The 27,465-nt window shown below is 31.8% G+C and overlaps 1 protein-coding gene across 1 annotated transcript in view; it reads left to right on the top strand.

The window, feature by feature from the left end:
- Nucleotides 1-27,465, top strand: part of LOC118187358 (neurotrimin-like) — a 554,812-nt gene that overhangs the window by 496,106 nt on the left and 31,241 nt on the right. The window contains exon 7 of the mRNA XM_085818899.1: nucleotides 17,354-17,470. Coding sequence (XP_085675025.1) covers nucleotides 17,354-17,470 — 117 coding nt within the window. The remainder of the gene's footprint in view (nucleotides 1-17,353; nucleotides 17,471-27,465) is intronic.

Here is a 27,465-nt window from a genome sequence, read left to right as displayed (position 1 = left end):
GAACCCCGGAGTGAACTACCAGTGTTCAGCGACTTTACCCCTCGCCCGTTTGTGGGCCATTATGAAATGGAAGGCGATAACTTTATTTAAAATGATTGTCAGAAATACCAAGATTATTTCGAAAAGTTGGATACTTTTTAATATACTTGCAGAATGCCTAAAGAAAAAGAGCAAGAATAAAGTAGAATGCCTGAAGAAAAAGAGAAGAAAAAATAAATTTTTGTGTAAAATTTAGTATTTGTATTTTTTTTTTAAATTAAAAAAATTTTAATCTTATGATATTTGATTCTTGGGATTTCAAAAATAAAATATTTGACTAAAATATGAATAACATTTTAAGAAACCAAATGTAGGATAAAACTGTGTAAAGCAATGAGCACAATGATAAATCTGTTTAAAGCAGTGTATGCAAGTCATCCTAAGTTAAAATGTTGGTTATACATCTCTCTTACTTAGATATAGGGCCCACCAGCGGCCGAGCGGTAAAGTCGCTGAACTCTGGTAGTTCGGTCCGAGGTTCGAATCCCGCGAACGGGCTGGCTGCATGGGTGTTTTCGTGGTTTTCCCCATGTGTAACGTGTATACGAGCCAGTTTCCCTTAGAAAGTCCTCCACGAAAGGCATCCCTCCCCTTAGGCAGATAGCCCTCGTGTGCTTTGCCATAATTAAATACACACACACTTACTTAGATATATCTTTTCTGAACGGAACATTGAAAGGCGTGTTAACTGTGCTTTACTGTATTTTCTCTTTTAATATATGCAGTTTTCAAACGCATCGTAGTCTGGGTTGCAAAGTATTCTTCCGAAAGAAACGCAATTAAAATAAATAAAATAAAATTCTGGAAAATTTATATTAATAAATATATTTAAAATTGCTCAGTTCGAAGGAATAAATGGAAAATTTTAAAACAATTATCTGAAGAGACAATGCAACACAAACAACTAAAAGAAAAGTATAGAAATTTTAAAATTACCTAAAATAATAACTATGACAAATATATATATATATATAAAGAAAACTATTTGAAAAAAAATAAAATAAACGCTGCTCCTTTATTTACGCAGTTCGAATAGGCAAATAGGAATTTTTAAAACATTTATTCGAAATAACCATGCAACTTAAGCAATTAAAATGAAATTCGAAAAAGAAAAAATTATTTAAAATAATAACAGTTATAATTAAAAATATAATATAAAGAATATTATTTTTAAAAAAGGAACGATGGTGACTTTTTTCCCTCTCACGGGAAAGGAAACTAGGTTGCCATATATTAAGAAGTTCGCCAAGTGAACTATTCTTGGCGCAAACTGAAAAAACTGCCAACATAAATTTGTGAATTTCTCCGTAAATTTCGCTTTAAATTTTACAAAATTACATATTTAGGCGTAATTTGAGTTGTAGAATCGAAATATGTAAAAATATTGGTATGTTATTTCAGAAAAAGTCCGATTTTGTGTCAAAATACCTATGTTAGAATAGTGCTATATATAAATCTAATATATATCCTAAGTCGCGCTTTTGAGACATGAAGAAAGCAATTTGAAGAGAGATATAAAACTGTCCTTTTTTTTTTTTTTTTTTTTTTTTTTTAGCCGTGTATATACGCACAGACATCACGAAAACAAATCTCTTCTGAATAAATTTTTAAATCCATTACACAATCCATATAGGGAAAAAGAGTTCTTTATTCTGTCCGTACGTATTGATGTCACTCAAAAACATCATTTAAATAGACGCGAGAGCGGTCCAAATAGATATTTTCGTTGAAATATGATACCCAGAAATTTTCGCTCTCATTACTTCCTAGAAGGAAGTAAAATTTAACAGCAATTGAATAAAATCTCATATATATATATATATATATATATATATATTCTATAATACACTATAAAATATAATTATTTTTACTCCCCAAAATATAACTATTTTAATGGAAGACATGGAAAATGGCTAAAATTATTAATGGAACTGTGTACTGAAAGAAAAATATTTGTACAATTATTTAACAACTTCCTGACGTCCCTGAATTCATTATCCGAGAATTCCTATGCCGGAGAAATTTTAATGAACGATGAAACATTTTTTACGGGATCATAAATTTCGTATTAAGCTATTTAAGTTCATCACGAACGGATTATATTCACTCCGAAAGAAGGAAAAGCTTCTTTTTTAAGTCACAACTTTTTCCGAGGTTCAGTAATTCCTCATTTGCATGACTTGCCCATAATATTGGATATTTATGAAACTGAGGTTTTTATGTGGAATATTAAAACTAGCACATGAAGAAAGTATAAAATGAATAAAAGCTTCTTGGCGGTAATAATACCTTAAAGTCAACAAAGTTTAATGTCGAATATTTTACAACTTTTCTTAATAGGATATAGTTCTTTCAGATACAAGTTTTATTTAAAGTTTTAATATATCGTATATTTTCTCAGACTTTATAAATAAATGTCTATCAAATTAAATAAAATCCCATTCAACATATCTAAACCTCACAAAATCTAATATGCATAAGATTCTTAAAATACTCTATTTAATATTTTTGGTCAAATATATTTTCCTTTATGATACTTTATTTTTAAGTTTCTAACGTGTATAATATTAAAATGATGTGCTTATGTATGCCGTGATTTAGATATTGATGATAACTCAGGTGTTAAATATAACAGCCGATTTATTGAAAACTAGATGCTATCATGGCAGCTTGAACATTGTTTTGCTTGAACTAGCTACTGACACCACATTTTTGGAATTTTAGCACAACTAAATCTGACGTTAAAACCGTGTCGACATAAATAAATTAAATGAATTCCTACATTGACCTAAGTCTCTAATCCTCATAGTCAACTTACATTTATGTCTCCTATTTTAGACAATTCATTTCAGACAGTTTAATCAGCTGCAACGGTTTTCTCTGGAACCTTAATATGCTGCATTTACCAAACAGCATATCCGAAAGGCGAACTTACTACAACTCGTTCACGCCTAGTTACCTCGAGCAATTTATATACTTAACATCTGTGGGAAGACTGTCTTATCTGGTGCAAGTTGTTTTAGTTAGTATTTCATCCACAAAAGAAAGAAAGAAAAAAGATCATAGCCGTGTTCAAACATTCTCCAGAATAAAGTCTGCCACATTAAACCAGGCGTCTCCATTTTAACTCCATGTTCTCTATCTGAAGAGTTTACCCAGACAACTGTATAACAGTTACCGTTTAAAATCCATAACCTTTAATTATGGGTAAAGTTTTAATTAAGATTTGATGCCCGTGGTGATTTCTCGGTCCCCTCCTGCTTCCATGAAAAGTGAAAGGGATGATTAAAGTGGCTCTTGATATCCGAGTTCTCTCCTAGCGTGCATAACATGGCTTGGAGCTATAGCCAGAAAGAAATTGAACAAAAGAGAATATTTAATTGGCGATGCAGTAATGTTAAGACATTGTGCTAAAGCAATAACATTTCAACGAAAATTGATTTATTGGTTTTATCGCCTGATATTGTTAAATATCTCCAAGGCAAATGATCCACACTTTTGATGGGAAACTGGTAATAAATATTTATGCTATTAACTTCTCCAGAGTGAATTACAAAATATAAATGTGCTTTTTAAATTAAAAATTATAGCTCAAAGTATCACATTTTGTAAGACATTTAGAACTTCAATATACTTCTGTAGCACAGCTTACGTCTTCTCCTGAATGCATAGATTTGCATGATATCTTTTTTAATCGTGTATCTGCTATGCATTATATAACGAAACAATAAACGTAATGTGCCATCAAAGAGAAGCTGCAGATTTTATTTTCAAGCGTAAATAAAATTCAATATGAACTTCATAAAATATCTGTGTATAACAAATAAAAAATAAATATATTTTATTTTTCGTTGAAGCAAATAGTTTTAGAAATGAGTTTCAGTCAGTTAGCAATGAATTTAATGAGTTATTTCTTAAAATATGAAAAAAAAAACAATATAAATACTTTTTTTAATGTTTTCAATTGCGAACGTTGCTGTATAAAGGGCTAAAAGCAGGTTAGATCCAAATGTATAATTTTCATGCAATTAGTTGCCATCGTCTTTTATTTGAAATGAAACTTTAGGACTTGTTCTCGTACCATATAAAACATCTTCTGAATTTAGTGATTATTTTATTGCAGTGTTCATTTTCTTTTTATGGGATTTACTAATTTTGAACTTATGAATCTTATGTAATCTAATCTTAGCCCCCCTATAAACAAATTTTCTTAAACTTGTATTTATTTTAACTAACATTTATTTTAAGTTTAAACTATCTTTCCTGTCAAGCCTTACTTTCCCCTGGAACTGCCAATGCCAGATTATGTAAATTTTAGTAGAACGCGCAAGGATTCAAATTATCAGCGGAAGTAGTATGATTTAAATAGAGAGGAAACAAGTTCGGTGTGTGATATTCTTACTGCACAAGCGCGGAGGTAGTTAGCGAGAATTGAAGAACCCCGCGTTTCGGCCTATGTGCTTGGCGGGAAGTAGTGTTAATCGTTCCAGTGAGCTTCAAGTCTGCTGAATTAGCAGCGGTATTGTAAAACGCGGTGAGTTAGTTATTTTAGAGAGCCTCGTAGTTAGAATCTTGTCTTTAGTTTCTTTTCAGGTTATTATTTTTATTTGACTGCCGAGTTGGCACCGTCTGTAAGCGTCAAGAGCACGCAATTGTAATTTATTACGTTGAATAAAAAGGGACTTAAACCCTTTACAAGACTCTGTGTGTTATACTGTTTTCACAGTCACCCCTTGATTGCGTGCAAGTTGGAGGCGCGCAACGTTATATTGGCACGCGAACACTTATCGAACTGAAATGGCCGAAAACTGGATGGAAGCCGCTGGACAACACCAAGAAATGACAACTCAGTTAGAAGGATTTGGATACCTGGTCCAGACTTTGAGAGCATCAATCAAGCCAAACTTCTATTTCGACGGACAAAATTCGGTGGCGGTATTTCTCGAAGGTCTAGAAAACCACTTTCAGCTCTACCCTGTGCCTGAAAGACAAAAAGTTGCCATCGCCACATCAGCACTAAGAGGACAGGCCGCGCTATGGTGGAAAAACATAGGCAAATTTTTATTAGGGGAATTTGGAAGCCCGGCATATATATTTGAAAATTTCAAAAAATCGTTAGTAAAGGCCTTCCCCATAGTGAAAGACCGCGCACGGCTGGAAGCCGAACTATATAGTTTCTATCAACGGGATACAGCACAATTGACGGACTTTATTTTACGAAAAATCAAGCTAACGGATATGCTGTATGGAAAGAAACCCGATGCGGAGATCATTGAAATAATATTACCAAGATTGTTACCCGCTGTTCAAGACTACTTTGAAATTAGAAACCCAACCACATTGCAGGAACTTTTCGAATTGGCGGTGAAGTTTCAAAATCGCAGAATAGCGGAAAAAGCGAAAGTGGAAACAATATTCTCAAAGTACCCGAAGGAAGGAGGAAACCAGAAATGGAAATCGCTCTTATGGGGGAAAGAATTATCAAGCTAACGCATCGAAACTCGAAGGTCAAGGCCCAAAAAGAAAATTTGAAAATAAACATCCGCGTACCCAGAAGACACAGATTGAAAGGAAAGCTTTAAACGAGTAGAGGGGCCTGTGAAAGGGAGGGTCCAGACCCCGGAAGTTTTAAAAAAACCCTCAAATAGACATTTAAACACGGTCATCGTAAAAAACTCACAGCTACCAATTATACAAGTCCTGGTTGGCGATGTACCAGTAGAAGCCCTCATCGATACAGGAGCAGAAGGAAATTTTATGAGTGAAAATTTCTTTAAAAAGAATTTTTATAGGATACGATTGTTTAAAACCAAAAATACGGAAATTATAGCGGCGCAAGGAAAAACATGTCACTGCATCGGGAAAGTATCATTAAACTTACAGGTAAAAGAGGAAAGTCTCAAAGTATTAATTTTTGTGGTGAAAGATCTACAACACTCTCTTATTTTAGGTATGGACTTTTTAAGGGCCGCGAGGGCCAAATTAAATTTTCAAGATAGTTCCGTGGTGTTGGAGATGGACCAGAGGGTGGTGGAACCTGTGGAGACACCTCAAGTGGACCTTAGCCATCTGAATGACCATGAAAGTAAAGCAATACAGCAAGTGGTGAGTAATTTTTCTCATTTGTTTTCAGAAAAACCACGAAACTGCCAGATAGTAACACACAAGATTCAATTAAATGCCGAAAAACCTTGTAGGACTAAACCGTATCGTTATGATAAACAAAAAGACCTAATCATCGAAGAACATATTCAGGAGATGTTAAAGAATAAAATAATAACGCCCATAAATAGTGAGTACGCGAGTCCAGTCGTACTATGTAGGAAAAAGAACGAGTTTCCTCCTTCGGATAAAAGGGCTTGGAGGTTTGCTATTGATTACAGAAAACTAAATAGTATTACCAAATTTCCAGTTTACCCTTTGCCGGTTATAGACGAGATCATTAGACAGATCAAATCGACAAGATATATGTCTACTTTGGACTTAACGTCTGGCTACTATCAAATAGCTATGAGACCCGAAGATATACACAAAACCGCGTTTATAACAAAATCGGGCACTTGTGCATTTTTACGCATGCCCTTTGGGTTGTGTGGGGCCCCATCAACATTCCAGAGAGCTATGGACATTGTTCTAAAGCCTGTCCTAGGAAAATCAACTTTAATTTATCTAGATGATATAATTATAACGAGTAGTACGTTGGAACAACACATTAATGACCTCGAACAAGTTTTTAAATTATTAAAAGAGGCCGGTCTTACAATTAACGCCTCAAAATGCAAGTTCGCAACTAAAGAACATAAATATCTCGGTTATAAAATTTCGCAAAAGGGTATAGAAACGCAAGATTCAAAAATAAAAGCTATTAAGAATTTCCCACCGCCCAACACCGCCAAGAAACTTTCATCTTTCCTTGGATTATGTTCTTACTATCGATCTTTCATAAAAGATTTCGCTAATATTGTTGAACCACTCTTAGTAATCAAAAGAAAAAGGGCTAAGTTTACGTGGACAGCGGAAGCTAACACAGCTTTTGAAAGATTAAAAGAAGCGCTTATTAATGCCCCTTTTTTAAAATTCCCTGAGGGGGACGAGAACCTGGAAATTGCGGCAGATGCGTCAGACTATGCGGTGGGTGCGGTTCTTATGCAAAATAACCATCCGCTGGCATTTTTTAGTAAAACGTTGAATCAGACACAAAGGAATTATACAGCTACAGAAAGAGAAACATTAGCCGTATTAATGGCTGTACACAAATTTCGAGTTTATTTCGGCAAATCGCCAGTAACAGTCTTTTCAGATCATGCGGCTGTTGGTAGACTTTACTCGGGGAAAAACCTAACGCCCAGTTTAATAAGATGGGCTTTAAAACTCCAAGAATATAATATCACAATAAAATCTAAACCGCGTAAGGAAAACAATGTAGCTGACGCACTTTCTCGTATAAAACTGGACGATGAAGGAAATGAACTTAAATGCGCTGTGTTGACTTCAAAAATTTTAGATTCTAGAGATACGGTTATTACTGAACTGAAAGCTGATCCTGAATTTGGAAATATCTATGCTTATTTGAAAGACCCCGAAAGCTTTGAGCATACAGATATCGATGCGATAAGAAATAGAGCAAAAAACTATGAAATAATAGATAATTTATTATTTTATACGAAAACAACAAACGAAAATCTTGAGTATAAGCCAGTCATCCCAGCCTCGCTTCGATTAAGCATTTTGAAGGAGTTGCACGAAAAAAAAACAGCGGGCCACCTAGGGGTCAGAAAGACTTTAAAAAGGGTACGCGAGGCGGTATATTTCCCGCAATTATACAAAATAGTAATGGCGTATGTCAGGTCCTGCAATCAATGTCAGTTAATAAATGATATTAATTACAACCCGGCCGGGTACTTAAATAGCATTCGCGCTACATTTCCGAATGAAATTTTAGGCATAGATCTCCTTGGTCCCTTCCCCCAGAGCGAGTTAAATAAAAATCGTTTTCTTTTAGTAATAGTAGATCATTTTTCAAAATGGATAGAAATTGTTCCTCTTAAACGCGCGTCAGCAAAAACAGTCGCAGATGCATTCTTACACAGATACATTTTAAAATACGGTGCACCGATAAAAGTCATTAGCGATAACGGAAAACAATTCATTAGTCAAATATTTGAAAACACATGCAATGGACTTGGCATACGTCATATCAAAATGGTTCCGTATAGACCACAGGCTAACATAGCAGAAAGAGTTAATAAAAACATTGTAAAAATAATTCGCAGTTACGTTAGCACACATCACAAGCGCTGGGATGGCTACATAAATGAATTAGCTTATGCTTTAAGAACGGCACATCATGATACTACGGGAAAAACTCCAGCAGAATTATTCTTAGGCCGAAAATTAATTACGCCTTTAGATAAATTATTCTTTGTGCAACAAAGAGAGCAGGAGTTTAAACAAAAAGATGTGCAAAAGCTAATTGATCAGGCACTTAAAACCTCGGATACGGCAAGAAATAGGCAGAAACTATATTACGATAGAAAACGCTGTGAAGCAGATTTTAAAGTTGGGGATAAAGTATTGAAGCGGAAATTTTCTTTATCAAGTGCCCCAGACAATTTTATGGCAAAGCTAGCTCCAAAGTTTGAAGGCCCCTATGTAATTCAGGAAATCAAAGGAGTAGTCTTATATCTTAAGAACGAGAGAGGGGAAATCTGTAAAGCAAGTCCCGACCAGGTGAAAAAATACTATAATCCAAATGATTTTGAAATCCTTAAAAGTTTCTTGCAGGACTCAAGTCTAAACGAAATAGAAGGTCCAGAGACTACAACAACTATTCCACCACCCAAGAAACAGAGAACTGAAGAGAGACCTAGCACTTCTACAACCCGGACGTCGGTATCAAAAAGAAAAAAATAATTTTCAAACTCCAGCGTTTAAGAAAAACAAAAATACAGATGCACCGGGTAAAGAAACCGTGGTAAAGAGAAAAACACCACCTACAAAGGATAGCAGGAGAAATTACACATCAAGGAGAACGCGCACACGGCCACAGAGTCAGGTGCCAGCAAGGCCGCCGTTCCGGAAACTGAAACGCCAACAGGAGGCACAAAAATACGAGGAACAGAAGAAATTCAAGAAGGACTCCAGACCGGAGGACGTCAAGACCAGCCGTCCCAGGGAGAAACGGAAATGCAAACAACCAGACGATTACTCCGCCAAGAGGCCAGCATGTAGAGGACGCAAAAGAAAAAGTCAGGTGGAGGACACTCGGAGGACAGTAAGGAGAAGATTAACATCCATGAAACCTCTAACTTGGGACCAATTCTGCCAAAAACGAATGACGGAGTTTCAAGCATCGAAAACTCAAAGATAAGTTAAAACCTTCTATAATTTTTTTTTTTTTCTCTTTTGTTCCGAAATGTTATGCATAAGTACGAAGTTCTATGTTTTGACGAAGTCAATATGTCTCGGTTGAGACTTAGTTTTGTTTTACTTTATTTAGCTAAGGCAAAAGTATTATTTTCTTTAAGTGTAAAAGCTAAAAACAAGCATTTTCTGTTGGTCGAAAGACTAATTCTGTTATGTTAAAGCCAAAATTTGGCCGAAGATAAAAATAACTTCGTATTCTTGTATTAATAAGAATTTTACTTTCAGTGCCGCCAGCTTGGCGAAGAATGAGTAAAGTAAAAATTTATTTTCTCTTATTCATTTTATGGTAAATTGTAAAAAGCATATGTATTAAACTTTTGTAAATGTATGTAAATACTTGAATGTTATGTAAAAGTAGAATTTAGTCTAGAAGCATAAAATTGTAGATGCTAAAAGTGAATGCTTAAAAGCAATGAAGTCAAAATTTAAGTAGTAAATTGTAGATAAAGTCATGCTTTAGAGCGAAAGCCTGCATGTTTAAAGATGAATGAGGGGGAAGTTAGAATGAATGTGTTTTGTAGGGTTCTCCACCTACATTTGAATTTTTAAGAATATTAAAGTAGCTCATTGAGTTGTAGAATGTCGAGTAAGGTGTGTCTATTTGGTTGTTGAATTCTAACAAATCATGGTGGTTAGGGGAAGTGTTTTAAGACTAAAACACGAATATTCCCGTTTGACACCACACACGGTGGAGAGCCAGGGTAAAGTTAAATTAATGCTTGAAAAATTGAATGAATGTGAAGTAAGCAATAACTAAGAAAAACGAATCGTTTAAAAAAAAATTATTGTGTCAAGAAAGTGTAAATTATAATGTATGTAGAAAGATACTGATACTTATTCCTTCTAGATGCTGGAAGGAAAGACCAAGATTGATTGATGAAGTCCAGGAAAAGTTGCTGTAAGAAGAGAGCTTTGTAACGATCAACAGAATTTTAGTATACAAATGGTTACATAAGATATTTTTTTTTTTTTTTTTTTTTGTTTAAACGAGGTTTTCGCCAATTAGTTCAGAATTAGAGAAACTTACAACAGGTCGTTTGTAGGACCTGCTTCCAAGTTTTTCAAATTCTGGCAGCGGCAAATGTAGGGTTTATATTTATTTTAACTAACATTTATTTTAAGTTTAAACTATCTTTCCTGTCAAGCCTTACTTTCCCCTGGAACTGCCAATGCCAGAATATGTAAATTTTAGTAGAACGCGCAAGGATTCAAATTATCAGCGGAAGTAGTATGATTTAAATAGAGAGGAAACAAGTTCGGTGTGTGATATTCTTACTGCACGAGCGCGGAGGTAGTTAGCGAGAATTGAAGAACCCCGCGTTTCGGCCTATGTGCTTGGCGGGAAGTAGTGTTAATCGTTCCAGTGAGCTTCAAGTCTGCTGAATTAGCAGCGGTATTGTAAAACGCGGTGAGTTAGTTATTTTAGAGAGCCTCGTAGTTAGAATCTTGTCTTTAGTTTCTTTTCAGGTTATTATTTTTATTTGACTGCCGAGTTGGCACCGTCTGTAAGCGTCAAGAGCACGCAATTGTAATTTATTACGTTGAATAAAAAGGGACTTAAACCCTTTACAAGACTCTGTGTGTTATACTGTTTTCACAGTCACCCCTTGGTTGCGTGCAAGTTGGAGGCGCGCAACGTTATAAACTATATAATTTCAAATGCTTATATTTTATAAAATGTTGATCTTTCAAGTATTCCTTAAAACCATTCTACTTCACAGCTAGAAATTAGCTATTATGCTACAAAAAGAAACAACAACAAAAAAAAAAAAAAGACTGCGAATTGAAAAATGCGTTCTTACTGCAGAATTTTTCTTGAAGAATATAATACAGTGCGCATCCTTATTTAACGTGAGGTTAGATCAATGTGAGAAAACCACTCTTACTTCCTTGAATGAAGTACAGGAAGTATTGCTATGGTAAAACATTTCGGGGATCAATTTCGGGTTCAACAAAAATATTCATTTTGGCCGTCCCGGAATTTATTTGGACGGTTTTTCTGTGTGACGCCAGTATGTACGGGCGGAATAAAGGACTCTATTTTTAAAACGGATTGCAAAATTGTTTTAAAATGGATTCAAAAGTCATTTTTCGGGACGTCTGCACGCATGTATGAATGTATCTCGCATAACTCAAAAAAAGCCTAGCTACAGAACTTTGAAATTTTGCATGTGGCTTCTATTATAACACCTAGTTGTGTTTTTGGTAATCGGCAGAACCAGTCATATAGTATATATGTATACGAACTCATTATTTTACCTGGTCTAAAAGTTCTTAACCGTCCTTTAATTTAGCAATCATTAGTCGTACTGCACCTCCAATTATACAAGTGTTTTAAATGACGAAAATATTCATGTTTTTTCAATGTTACATTTTTTAAAAAAAATCATTTTTTACAAATAACGACATTTAGCTCTTACGGACGTCTCATGGTTTCCATACTTAAATTTGGGAAAGTTATATACATTATGAAAAATTAAAATTAGAAGTTGCCATACGACAAAAAATGACCGGGATATTTAATTTCAAAACTTTCAGCTTTGATGTCATTTTACTAGCGGTAACAGATCGATTAATTAATCTTTTTTTACGGAAATTTGTAAATCGCTGATAATTTGAAGTTACAAAATTTTAATTAAAATTATATTAAGGTTATAGAAACGGTAATTTCGTTTAAAGAAACGTTATAAATGTTATTTCAATAACTTCAAAATAGTGGGAAAAATATCTTGGCATTAGGTGATTCAATATTATTGCTAAGCTTTTATTTGAATTGCGAAACGAAATTTTCTTTACATATTAGAAATGGGTACTTTTCTGTTATCAGAATCGAATTCAGAAATATGTATGTATACATGTGTGTATACATGTATGAATGTGTGTATATGTGTACATGTGTATACACACGTATACATCTCTAAATCCGCTTCCGATAACAAAAAAGTACCGAAAAAAACCCAATGCATTATATCAACCCACTGCATTATGCATTTGAAACCCAATGCATTATGTCAACGTATTCGTCGAATGCAAATGTTTTAAAGTTAAACGTATTCTTTCACATAAATACTTTTAAATGGGATTAAATAATAAAACAGTACACATTACTATTAGTACTAGGTATTCATTTTTGCAGAATTATCTCAGAACTAAGCTAACTATCTCAGAACTAACTTAAACTAAGTTCAGATTTTCAGAAATTAAATGGCAAAAAAAAAAAAAAATGCCGCTAGATTCTCACATCAAAAACGTAGCTTTTTTAATACAAGCTAACTGATATTTGATTTCTTCTTTCAAAAGCATACACAATTATACAAAATTATACTTGTAAATACGAGTATATAGCATCTGTTCTGAATTTCACACCAGCGGCCAAGCGGTAAAGTCGCTGAACACTGGTAGTTCGGTCCGAGGTTCGAGTCCCGCGAACGGGCTGGCTGGATGGGCGTTTTCGTGGTTTTCCCCATGCGTAACGTATATACGAGCCAGTTTCCCTTAGAAACTCCTCCACGAAAGCATCCCTCCCCTTAGGCAGATAGCCCTCGTGTGCTTGGCCATAATTAAATACACCACACCACCACACCACACCTTAATTTCACATCTGTTTGCTTACGCTTCAAATAAATTCTCAGTATTTTTGTAAAAACACACGATTACTATTATTTTAATTTAAAATATTGATTTCTTATTTCAGCAAAATGGTAATTAAAAAACCTAAAAATAGCTGCAATGCGGATTTCAAGCACCTAATAGATTTCTTACGTTGGAAGCAGGATTAATGTCTACTTTCTTTAAAGATTAAATGCAAAATAGTGAATTTAGTCAGTCTATAATACACAACAAAAAGTACTTCATGTGCAGAAAACAACAAAATCAAAAGTGTAGAAACAAGTATTCTGAAACAAGTATTCGAGGAAGTCTCATAGTTTCCCCTATCTTCTATTCATCAAATAAATATAACTTGTGTTCTACGCCATTTGGAAACGTAATATCTCATGGCCATTTGCATCATCAACTCTGATTTCACTCTTTTAATGAAATTTATGTACCTTACTACACTGCATTTCAGTTCTTCGACGAGTAATATTCTCCAGGTGTTTAGTTACGGTAATAGACGTCGTGTACAGAAATCTATTATTGAAATTGTAATGCAGATGTTTGACTCATCTCTAATTATTATTACTTCTATATATTCCTGAATTCCAGCTATTATCTATACATTAATATGTATTTCCATTTGGTCTGGATTTGGATAAGCCAATGAAAATGATAAGCTGCAGAGAATGCAAATGAATTTTGGAAATGGCGCGAGAAAAGCTAAGTTACATAAATGCGAACACCGATGAATATTAGCATATTGTGCAAAATCTGCGAGTGAATGATTTGGAATTGTTTAATATCCTGAGAAATGCTTTATTTGTTTCATGTAATATATTGAATTGTATTAATATTAGTTTAATGGCTATATATATTTTTTAATTTAATCGAATGTATTAAATGTTTGATCTAATTTATTAAAGACATTATAAAGATCTTTAACCAAGTACGGGTTAATCAATGTTCCATTAATAATTATTTTTATTTCTGCTTCAAAATTTGGTTTGCTACCACAAATTTCGCTAATTCATTGATTTGTCGAGGACACTCGTTACGTTTGTAAACACTTACGAGGTGTCATTTAGTTTGAAATCGTGCTAGAAGCAGAATATTGAATCTGAGATAAAAAATGATTTTCTAAGTTAACTGAAACACAAAGTTCAATCTGTGTTAGCTTTCAGAAATTAGAAGTGTTGTTTTTGCTTAATAAACACAAATACAAGGAACGTAAAGTTGACTTAAAAATGTTGGCCGAAAATAGAATATAATGATAGTAATAATTTGAATTTGTTTTGTGAGGTATATTATTTTTATTAATAGTTATTTTAATCTGTTAGCCTTTAGAGTCCTTTCTGATATCCGTCGCTTTTCCTCGCCAGGATATAAATGAGCTAGGGTGAACGGCAGTGTGTGTTTATACTGAAGTAACGAAAAGTCTAGTCAGAGCGTGTTTTCGCTGTTGAGTGCTCACGTTGTTATTTCCACCATCTGGTTGAATTTTGAATCTCGGCTTCGCATTCTTGGCACCGAAGTTAGTATCAGGTCATTGTAGGTTTCTGAGTCATCCTGCTAGTTTAAATTAATTTTTGTAGTCCTGAACTACTAGGTTTCCTTTTTGTTTAGTTGTTATCATTACGTTCCTCACCACAAGTGGCTGGTGTAAGTGTAAGCACGTAAGTCCATGCCAACTGTAAATTATTGAGTTCATTAGAAGAGATTTTACACCCTTCTTCTGTGCATTCACCTTATAGTTTGAGCGATAAGTCAATACCCAAATTTTAACGTAGATCTAGCAGGGTATGTTAGCCAAGAATGCTAAACATAAAGTTTAAGAAATGTTTCTAAAAGTTTCTATGAGAATACATTAATCCATTAAATACTTCCGAGAAACTACATCTGATATTTCATAGAAAAGTTTCCAGATATTTTTAGACAACCATCGGCTACAAAAGCCTGGTAATTTATCCAGAAATCTATTACTGACATATTAATAAAAATGCTCTTTATTTTTATCGTGTGTAGTGTGATTACAAACTATTTTGTTTTGAGAATCCTCCGCGAAACCATTCAAGCAAATGGTCAACTGTATCTTTCCATGTTTCCAGTGAATCTATCTCTTCTGTGAATCTATCTATCTATCATATCTTACTGCCGTAAGATAAAATAACTTTTGCTACGTATTTTTAGGTTTTACTATTGGTCATTACTAAGGCTATTAAAATGCTAAAATTAAATAAAACTTATGTAAAATTATATATATAAAGTAATTATTAGTAATAAATTACCTAATACCTGTGATAAAGCTTCAAAGTAATAAAATAATAATTTATTTTCTAGTAGATTATTGAACATATTATATCCTTTGGAAAGCATATTTAAAATTAAATATTAAAATAGAGTAAATAAAAGAGAAAAATGCAGCTAAATCATTAAGTAATTATCGGCATTTATAGGAAATTATGTGACCTTTAAAGGGAAATAAACAAATTTCTGATCAATTAACAATAATTAGGACTGAGTCAAAATTATTCAATTTGAAAATTACGAAGCAGCAAGAAATTTGCTGTTCAGTCTTACCTGAAGTGTAATATTCCAATCTGAATATGTAATTATTATAAGAGTGAGTTTTATTTCCATGTAGTTTCATATATACATACATTCATATACATTTTGCAGGAGAACAGATTTGAAAAATTCTGTGCGTCTGAAATTTAATTTCCAACGATTTATCAGAATACTGTGTTCTTTGTGATTTCTGCTGCAAATGTGTCAAAAAGACTTCAGCATTTCAAGACCGGTCAGGTTGAGAGAGTTTGTATACTAATCACCTATTAAAAATGTGGAAATTAATATACCTAAAATTGTTTTAGAACATTTTACAGTTTCTAAAATTTCATTTAAAGTTTCTAACTTTCTGAAATTCATTTTAAAGTTTCTAAATTTCTAAAATTGCTAAGAGTACATTTAAAGCAACAAAAAAAGGTATTTTCCTTTACTTTAAATGTGCTCTTAGCTATAAAATGATGCAAAAAATGTTCTGAGTTGTTTTTCTTTGAAGTGTTTCCGCATGGAAATCTATCAGCTTTCATTGATGATTTAATTACAGTGTCTAAATTTTTCCTGCTTTTATCTTATAGTTTTTTGCCCAACCATACTGCAATTTTGCCTTAACAGGATAGTGTAGAATACGTTTTTTTTTTTTTTTTTTTTTTTAGATAAAGGAAGAGAAAATATATTTGGATGCTCTCAAAATACAAAGAGATCGTCTATCGAATTAACATATATCTAAGAATGAATTAAAGTATAGCTGCTCATAGCATGAGCTCATGTACATATAAACTAATGCGTAGCTCATATACATACAGACTAGTACAGAGCTCGTATATATACAGACTAATACAGAGCTAATGTATATATAAAATAATATAGATCTCATATATACATGCAGACTAATCAGAGCTCATATGCATACCCACTAATACAGAGCTCATGTACATACAGAATAATATAGAGCTCACATGTATACAGAATAATACAGAACCCATGTGCATACAGACTAATACATAACTCATATGCTTATAAAGACAGAGCTCATACACATACTGACTAATACAGAGCTCATGTACATAGAGAATAATATAAAGCTCATATGCGTACAGGCTAATACAGAACACATGTACATACGAACTAATAGCAAATCGTCAAATAACCTAGTAAAGAATACCTCATTTCACTTTTATGTTTTCAATTAAAGACATGAGCACCCTATAAAGGTAGCTTTAGCAGTGTGCAAAGTTATGCATTACTAAAAGTAACTTGCAAATTTAAAAGCCAAAAGTTCAAAACTGATTTTACTTTTCATATTAGAAGAAAAGTGCTATGAAAGAATAAAAGGAAAGGAAAGAAACCAAACGAAATGTTACAAAATGAGATTTTATCACGAATCTGGGCTGTACATCTTGACATAACTCTTTATTTTTATTTATGTTCCCTTACTCTCCCATCCGACTACAACATAATGCCCTTCTCTTCTTTTTCTGATTGCAGATCTCTGCTTTTCCATCGCTTACGATCACTAGGCTCGGTTTCCAAACTCTCTCTCTCCAGTCTTTCATGATTAATGCATATACTTAAAAGATATTCAAAACCCTTACATGTTCTCGGTAGCAGAAAGCGGTATCTGCGGTAGAAAACTCTCATCCCAAAGAAAGTTTTATTTTACATAGGTCTCTTTATGTTATCATGTTCTTTTACTTTTATTATAATGTCTTCTTTATTCCCCCCTTTTTAGAAATTCCTCCGCCATCGTCAATCGTGAATTCGCAAGGCGTCGACATATATCACTCGAAGTCGGAAAAATTGCGGAACGGTCACCAACAGAATTCTTACAAGAAACATGAAGAGAAAGGTAAGTAAATCATAGAAAAGAAAGTTTTCTCCCTCTCCTTTTTTTTCGGGGGGGGGGGATTGTAGCAATCTTTACAACACTGTACTAGTTTAATTGAGATAAGTGTAAATAGTTTACTGACAGCCGTTTTTTCTGCGGACGCAGATGTCACATTTATATTTGATTAAAAAAATAATGTTTTTTTTTTTTTATTTTATTTTATTTATTTATTTTTTTTTTTTCAGTTACTTTGAACATTTCTAAAGCCTATTACAAATTCGAAAATACGTTGGGATTTGATATTTTGCTAAAGAGACATTGTTTCCTTCTTTTAATCAGAAATTCTGCTGAAATTAATGCTTGAATGCAATTACGAGTATCCAAAGAATAAGAATATGAAATATATTTATTGATAACACACTCTGCCTTGGCTTTATGTTTTCGATTAAGCCTTTGATATTTCATTTATGGAACTTTTTGGAACGACTAAATGAAAACACGATTTTATCAGCTTCTGTAGGTTTTATGGTTCTTGTATTAATCTAGAGCACCAAGCAGATAGCTTTCTTGTTATTAATCGATGTAGTTTTTCTTCCTAATTTAATAAATATATATGCGAAAAATATAAATTGCAATTTAAATGTAAGTATAATTATCATTGACACTTTTAGAATTAAATTAATGCAGAAAGTGATATTTTATTTTCAAATCACATATGTGATGATTAGTTATTCCTTCAAAAATTTAAATGTTTATTATTTTCTGAAGTGATTGATATTTTTTATACTTTTGCAGCTTGGGAATTAATGATTCCTTGTGAAGATATAAACACATGGTTAATAATGAAAACCTGTTTAATTTTAGTTTCCATTTTTGTTGGGGCTACTAAAATGTCTATTCGAAAATGTTAGAACTGAAACAGTGGACTTTTCTATTTAACGGTCATATATATAAAGCTAAGCAGTATTTCGTTCAAATATGCCAGTTGTACTAGCATTTGACGACGTTATTTACATTTTTGTGTTATAAAAACGCAAATGTTTGGTTTTAACTAATCTCAATGAAACGTATTACTTCAAAAAATATATATAAAAAGTATTAAAAATTTCGTATGCTCAGTTTAAAACTATTAAGCAGATAAAACATTTTTCAATTTATTTTGTCTTTCGCAAACATAATAGAAGCTTTACAGGAAACCTAAATTGTTAAAATTGGGTAATATATTATTGTTTACTCATTGCGTACTTGCACAAATGGCAGCTTGCACAAATGGCAGATTATGTAAATATGTAACTATTTTCACTGCTATATATAAGCTTATTTTAGTTTCCTAATAGTTATTTTTATTTTTGAATACGCTTTCTTTTAATTTCTCATTTTCCCACCTAAAATTCACTGCCAGAATGAGTTTCCAAGATCGCGTTTTATGTAAATTAGGTAGAACTAGTATTTAATTTGAACTGTTCATCACTTCAGTAGAAAAACTAATTCACATTATTCAAGTCTGCATTGGACCGAAAAGTGAGACGCTTAAGTAACCGTCATAATAGTATACATTAGATACAAATTTGTGCTTACATAAAGCCTTAGCCTATTAGTTTTAAACTGTTATCAACATATTTACATAGAACTGTTGCTAAAAATGTACTATCGAATGAAATGCTGATACAGTTTATAATTTTATATATAATACTTTTGCAGATTATGTAAATATGTAACTATTTGTTCAAATCTCTATAAACATTTTTAGGATTCTCGCATTTCGTAGCACAGTAACAGACTCCATGCAGCTTTTAACATAAAATATTTCTCATTGGATAATTACACTTGTATATCAAAACCTGCTAAGAAGGATTTTCACTGCTATATATAAGCTTATTTTAGTTTCCTAATAGTTATTTTTATTTTTAAATACGCTTTCTTTTAATTTCTCGTTTTCCCACCTAAAATTCACTGCCAGAATGAGTTTCCAAGATCGCGTTTTATGTAAATTAGGTAGAACTAGTATTTAATTTGAACTGTTCATCACTTCAGTAGAAGAGCTTAGAAGTTCATAGTAGAGCGTACTCTGACTTTGGCTATGTCATAGCTTTAAACCAAATCTTATTACGTTCGGCGTATTGTTAGGTGCCTTTTAGTATTCTCCGGTGAGCTTGAATTAGCTAACTCTGTTAGTTATTTCTATACAGCTTGGACTAGTTTTTAGTTTAGTTAGCATTAGATTAGTTAGTTATTTTCTATCTTAAGTGTCTATCTAAAGTCCAAGTGGAGACTTCCTTTAAGCCCAAAGAGGGGACATCTGTGACTTATTAATGAGTTGAATAATAGAATAATTTAACACTTCTATGGACTTTTTTTTTCACTTGAACTCAGTTAGAATTTGCTACACCGTTCCTAAGTATTTTAGCTGCCAAGGACTTTCAATTTAGCTAGATTATTATACTTAAATATTATTATTATACTTAGACTTTATACTAAAACTATACTTATAAAATACTCAAAATGACAATAATTTAGAGGATTCCAAGACATTAACGTTAGGCTCTTTAAAGCGTAAAATAATGAATAGAAGTAGACAATATAAAGGTAATCATAAGTAATTTAAATTTGACATCTTCTTGTCTCCTCTTTTTTAATTGTATCCGTGCATTGTTGTAAATAATGTTTTAAGAAATTAAATCAGTGCAAAAGCTTATAAAGGTATCAATCAACATATACCCAGGAATTAAAAGCTTGAATTACAATCCAAGTAAGGCAAAAATCAGCAATAAGATTAAAGAATGCTAAATCTTACTGCTGAAAGAATGCTTCCTAAATTAAAATTAAAATTTTGAGTTAAAATACCTGAAGCACTAAATTGCGAATCTAGAGAATTAGGAAAGGTATTTTCCAAGCATCAGATTCTAAGAATATTTAAAAAAATTCCAAATTAGAAAGCACGAAACTTCAAGCTTTTTCCATTATTCGTATTTACACCTAAAAAAATCATTAAACATTTTAAATGAACGTTTCTGAAACATTAATCTTATTTATTATAGGAGCATTCGTTAAATCCATTGCTGCAGTTTCAGTTTACTTAGAACATCAATCATGAATCACAAATTCTTAGTTTTTAGGGAGAACTAAGAGCTCTGTATTTCGCATTCAAATGTAAGAGCTCTAAAAATTATATTTACTGTACATTTGGTTTGATTTAAAATGTTTAAATACAAATCTTTAAATTGATACTCAAATGTATTGTGCTTAATTTCATTGAAAAAATTAACCTCAAGATTCAGGACTATCAGGTACTTGTACTAAAGTTCAATTTCATCTTCTTAATACTTCCTACTCTTCATTTCAATTGATTTAAAATGTTTAAAGCCAAATATTAAAAAATTGAGCTGTAATTCAAATGTATTTTGTTGAATTATATCTAGAAAATAAATCTAAAATTTCAACACATATTGCATACTTCAATTAAATTTCATTTGCAGCTTCTTAATAAATATCAGAGTATTAACAAAAACTGCTGTCTTAAATTCAATTTGTATTAAATGCAAATTATAAGTGCAATATATTTTTCTCTTTTCGTTCTTATTATAAAAGATGTTCGATAGATTTGAAATTAAAAAAAAAAAAAAAAATATTAAGATTCAGAAAATTCAGGAGGATATGTGAAACACGCCTGTATAGGCTGCAGAATCTATTACATTGAAACAAAAGTAATATGTTTGAAAAATCTGATGAATTTTATTTTGTATTTACTTAATTTAGTTGATGAAAAAGAATAGGATATGAGTAACATCAATATTTTTAATCACAATATAAATATAAATATAAAAAAAAAAGTATAATTTTCATAGATGAATCAAATAACGAGTGTAATCTAGCACAAATTCATGAAGAAATTGTACTTTTAAAGCTATATTAACCAATGAAATGTAAACCGTTGTAAATTTTTATAACTCATTACAGAAAATTAAATAATAAAACCAGCGAGTAAGCTCGCCAGATGAGTGATGAGTGGGCTGCGAAAAAAGCAAAATTTATAAGTTCTATGCGCACCTGAAAAAGAAAATGCATTTAACAATCTCAACGCGAATGAAATCGGTTCATTATTTCCAAGCAAGAACCAGTTCGTAATATTTTTTTTTTTTTTTTTTTTTTTTTTTTTGTTTTGTTTTTTTTTTCTGCCAAACCAGGAAACAAAAACTTTTGGCACCTCAGGTTAATACGTACGACGTCATGAATTAAATTGAATGAAATATAAGATTTTCTCTATATCAATAAAAGAATTAACCTGGCAATAACATGCCGTGTCAAGTATTCTAACCTGAAACAGAAAAGTTGCCAATAGCAGCAGTTTATAATGCTGACATTAAGGAAAAACTTTCGTCATACAATGAAGTTACATGCAATCGCGTGCTTTCTTCAACGTCAGAATCTGACCTTGTACAATAATAATATATTTAATGTTTGGCAATGCTATTTTTATTTCATATTTTGTAAAACTTAACAAAGTTTTTATTAACAAACTCTACGATTCGAAAGCGAGGAGTGGCAACACTTTTCGATATAAAGCATATTTCCATCTACAGCGTGCGAGGCAATTGCCATTCAGAAAAATAGATGCGAAAATTAGCGTTTTTAGAGTTTTTAATTAATATATCATCTGATTAAAGTCGTACAAATATGAGAATGGTCGAAATGGCTTCCCATGAATTTTAGGAATATGGATGAACCTCTCTCGAAACTCAACTCCCCGCCGCTCCGGAGGAGATGATGCCATAAATAAACAAAGAGAGAGAGACGCGCACAGATTTTGAAAATGCAGGTTTCCTATCATCAGTTAAAAAACAGTTAAAATAAACAGAGAGAATAGAATAAGCTAAAGTATTTTAAATTCTAGTAATTCGTTGAATGATAACAAGCTTGTGCATTATTTCCGTTCTATTAATTAGTTAATTAATTAGTTGACGTATTATAAAAAATAAATTTTGTACTCAAATAATTGTATGAAAGAAACCAAGCTAATACATTTTCATTCTGTTAATTGGTTGGCTTATATACTAGCTTTTATTTCCTTGTTTAAGATCCAGCAGCTTTGATTTAATTGTTTAAGATTTAGTACACAAATGTGAATTTTCTTCTTTTCCCGAATTCAGTTTTTTCAGAAAGAACTTATTTGTTAAAAGGAATAAGTACTATCAAACATATTTATTGAGTAATTGCAATTTTCGATCTTTCTTATCTAGATTTTCACTTGAAACTTATAATTCAAGGAGATATAATTTCTTACTGTTTTCCAATAAATATACTGATAAACCTCCTAAAATATTGTTGCGTGCGTACGGGTTCGTTATGAAATGAATGCACAATTCCGATGAAAAATGAACAAAAATTTATTATTATCACAACAAAAATGCTTAAATTTTCTCAAATTATCGTGCAGTATTACAATATCTCACAGTAGTTATATTTTAACTACTCAAATATCCAATAGAACGTAATTCAAAACAGCTAAAGAACGCTAATCCGCGAATTCGCTACAATCAACAAGAGCAGTTTTCTAAACAACAACAAACTAAGCAACTACTACAAACTGAGATGTTTTCCTCCTTTTATAAGATTTTAAAATCACGCGCTAGAATTTTCCAGTACTTTCTCGAAATCAAAAAGAGATATTTATTTATTTAATGCACGCGCTCTTGTATTTTCAATTTTACGGCTTAGCTTTCTTTTAATATTCGTCACGCGCTGCACTGCGCGAGAAATAAAACCATTTTAATTTATAATTGAACTAACATTAGCTTATTTAGAAATGATAAAAGGCCTCATCATCTTTCTGCTTTAGGCGGTATTTGTGCAATTTCTGCTTAACACTAAAATTACGAAAGCAGTCATTTTGAATTCAAATGAGATTAAATTGTTTGTATTATTAAAATTTTCTTTTTAAATGTTTTGATTTTCCTAAATATATACCAAAATGAAAAAATAATTTATTTGGCCTGTTTTGAATGATTAGTGTTTCATATATAGCAGTATATACCTAGAGTTACGGCGAAGGGTAATTTTAACTATTCTTTTTTGCTTAATAGAAGCTTAATGCGACTTAGACGACATCTGCTTCAGTTTACTTTTTAATTTCATGCCAGATGTTATTCAAAAGCTGACAGATACCTAAGTAAGGCTTCGGTTTCCTAAAGTGTTAAGGTTCCAAACTGCTTTTATGTGCTTTAAGTGCTTTGCCTTGTTCTGTGTTCCACAGCATTCTTCTCACTTGCAGTTGCTCGATGTTTCCGACCAATTTTTCTTATCTTTAAATTTTTCCCTATTAACCATCTCTCATACGGCCATTGGATGGAAATATCTATTAGAAGAAGAAATGATAAAATTTTTACAAGAACTATCCGATGTCAATTCTGTTTCGAAAATTAGTTCTCATAGAGAAACGAACAGAGAAATTTATTATAATTTATCTGATGAAAATTACATTATTCTAATTACAATTAGTAAATCCAGTTCATCAGATGACAGTTGTAATATGTAATATTCCTTTGGACAAAAAATGCCCAAAACCATATCACCATCTGGTTTCCGGAAGAACAAGATATTTCCTTATTTACATATTGATTGAATTCCGAAACTAAAATTTTGACAACAGAAAGTTTCAGATGTCAAGGACGTAGCCTTTCACGAGAATTTAGTCTAGGACGAGGAAGTGATTCGTGGGTCAAAAAGACGATAAAAGCTTGAAACAAGCTACAGTCTGCCAGAAAATCGAGATAAATTAGGTGTTTTGAAAAATAAAAAATAATCAATCAAATTATGATATGAAAATTATGATACTGTGGACAGAATAGCAAATTATGATACTGTGTACAAAAAGCAAATTATTTTAGCAAATTTATGTGGAAGATTTCTTTTCAACATGTTTTTCGAGCGACATGTGGCTAGCTACTATTGCTAAGAGAAAAGTAATTGATGAAAAAAACAAGAAGCGCAAGAGACACTTTATGAATGAAAAAATATACCAATCATGACAGAATTTTATTGATTATCACCAATGCACAGAAATCAAAGCATTTGAAAAGTCGGGAAATTGGAACTTGACTTAATGAGCCAGAACCTTTGCTTCTGGTCCGAATCTTGAGGCATAAAATTCTTCAGCGAAACAACGCCGAGGAACAGAACGCCAAAGAAATAAAGAATTATGTACGCTTTAACGTGCAGTCAACTAGATGTCAGACATTACAAAATGATCCATTTAGTAGTTTTATTGAGAATTATTTAATGTGTTACAAACCAGGTAAAATATTCCAGTTGATGAACAATTGCTCATTAAAAAGGAAAAGGCAAGATGCTTCTTTTTTCAGCATATTCCGCAAATACCCGATGAATTTTGCATAAAATACTGGCTTTTAGCTGATGCAAAATTAACGTAAATGGATATCCTTAATCTTTAAACGAGGAAAGGAAATCCGTTGAGAAAACTCTTGGTAAGCATGCTGATTGAGCCCTTTTATAAAACTAGAACGAAAATTATTGCGGGCAATTTCTTCTTTGAATTTAGTCAAAAACTGAGGAGTAAAGAAATTAGCTATGTTAGATAATCAAGCGTACAAAAAGAATATATGTCTTTCATTCAAAAATACGAAAGGTGAATTATATTCTATTACGGTTTTCAAGCATGATAATACAATCCACTGTCATATCACAGGGAAAAATATAGTTTTCGTTTAACAAAAATCTTGCAGATACATGAAATGAGAAGAAAACAATCAACGTTATTAGTTTTACAGTGCAACTAAATACTAAAAAAAAGATGGTTTGGATGAAATGGCCGGAAAATATTGCGTCAAGCCTTCAACATGACACTGCTCGGTACATGTAGTCGTTAGTATCCTTGTTTAATCATTCCTGGATCATCTATATTTTGACTACTAGCACTGCAAATATTAGACATCGTGATTTTATTTTAGATGTGGCCAAACAGCTAAGAGAAAATTACTTTGACTCAAAAAAGAACCTTCTTACCCCATGAAAAGCTGAAAATGTTTCTTCTTCAAATAAGTATAAAAGAAGGCAAATTAACCCATATAAAAAATAAAATTGTAAATGTTTGTGCAAGCAATAAACATCTGTGTCGGCCTTGCGTAGGAAGAATTATTTGATTAATCATTTGTGTAGATTGCAAAGACAAATACTTTAAGTAATTTAAATATTCTATTTACTCGTATTTTATTTAAAGAAATAAGGTGCAATATTTTATTTACGGCTACTTGGATTGAAACATTTTGTGTAGTATATAAAATTAACATTAATCTTTTACAGTGCAGAAGATAAATTATAGCCAGGCAATTCCGTAAAATACTTTTGACACCCAGTAACAAAGAAACATTTAATAAACTAAAATATAACATATTAAACGAAAAAGGAATCTTTCTCAATTTTTTTCAATTAACTAAGTTCTGCTCAAAATAACCGTGTGCCAGTTAGAAGGAAACCTAAAATACCGTAATACTTGTATTAACAGCAGTGAAACAGTAGTAGCATAAAATGGGTGTTCTGTATCAGACGGTCAGGGGCGTGGCCAACGACATTTCAGGTGCAACATGCAACGTCATTGATGACATCACACCGGGGTCGTTGTTACGAGTTGTGTTGACTGCTAGTTGAGTTATAGAACTCCTACTTTTCATTTAAATTTAGTTTTTTAAAATTGGCAACGGGGAATATTTTTTGCATCTTAATTTTGATGATATTGCGATGCTGCCCTCTGTTGATGAAAAACTGAATTATACGTTTTAGAAATATATTTTTAAGTTTGATGTTAAAACTATTTAACTTGCGACAATGAAAACAATATAAGAGAAAAAATATTAAAAAAAAGGCTTTCCTTTAATGATAGTTCATCATGTCATGAAAATGAAACTACAACATAATTTTTTTATTACTCAGTTTTTATTCTGATACTTTTATCCTTTCTAGTTTTCCATGAAACTTTAACTTATTTCTTAGGTTTTCTGTTCATAATAACATATTTGTTTACTATTATATTTTCAATGCTTAACGTTTCCAATTTATAATATTTTATTTAATTTCCATATATTATTTTTCATACCTTTCATAATTTTTAACATACCCTGAATTTTAATTTATACGTTAGATTTCACAAACGTAATTTTTCCAGTACATACTGTTTATTTGTTAAATTACTTATTTTAAATGCAATTTCGCACTTTTTTAATGCTATAATGTTCAATATATTCTGAATTTTAACGTCATTTACACAACTACAGTTTATTGTAGCATTTAATTTTAAAATATAATTTTTTATAATTTTTTTTTTTTTGTCTATTTTTTTATCCTTTCTAGTTTTCTATACACACTTTCATTTTAACTATCTTGCTTTAAATTATGTTTAAAAAGAAACGTTTATTTTTCGTAATCTTAGTTCTTTTACGTAATTTTTTTACAGAATTTCTAATTTCTTTCACATTTTTAACAATATCTTCCCTACACTGTACAAATTTTTTTTTTTTTTGTTTATTTAAGTATATGACTGTTAATTACTTTTCTTACGTTCATGATTTTCCTTCTTAGTTTGTGTTTCATAATTCTAGTTTAACGCATTTATTGAACTGATTTTATTTCTGTCTCATCATTCGTAATTCCACCATTTTATTCCATTTTAGTCATTAACACACTTTTTAACAATATAAATTGTTTTCATTTACTGCATATTCAGACATTTCCTTATAATTTTTAAAATACTTGTTACATTCCCCAATCATAATTGATCATCCACAGGTTTTACTCAGAAATTTCCTACCATATATATCTAAATGTATTTCTTTCTCATATAGTTTTAAGGTCTTTAATGTTTCTAACATCATGTTTAGTTTTAAATCCCGATTACCTTTAAAAGTATTCATAATTTTCATTTCTAATTTTATGACCATATTCAGTGTTTCATCCACAAATGCCAAAATATTTCTTTCATCTTCTGATATTTAGTCTACATCATATTT

The sequence above is a fragment of the Stegodyphus dumicola genome, chromosome 6 (assembly GCF_044657685.1).
Source record: "Stegodyphus dumicola isolate Sdum_Otavi_A_Nest chromosome 6, ASM4465768v1".
Classification (NCBI taxonomy): domain Eukaryota; kingdom Metazoa; phylum Arthropoda; class Arachnida; order Araneae; family Eresidae; genus Stegodyphus; species Stegodyphus dumicola.
This window is presented reverse-complemented; position numbering and strand designations above follow the sequence as displayed.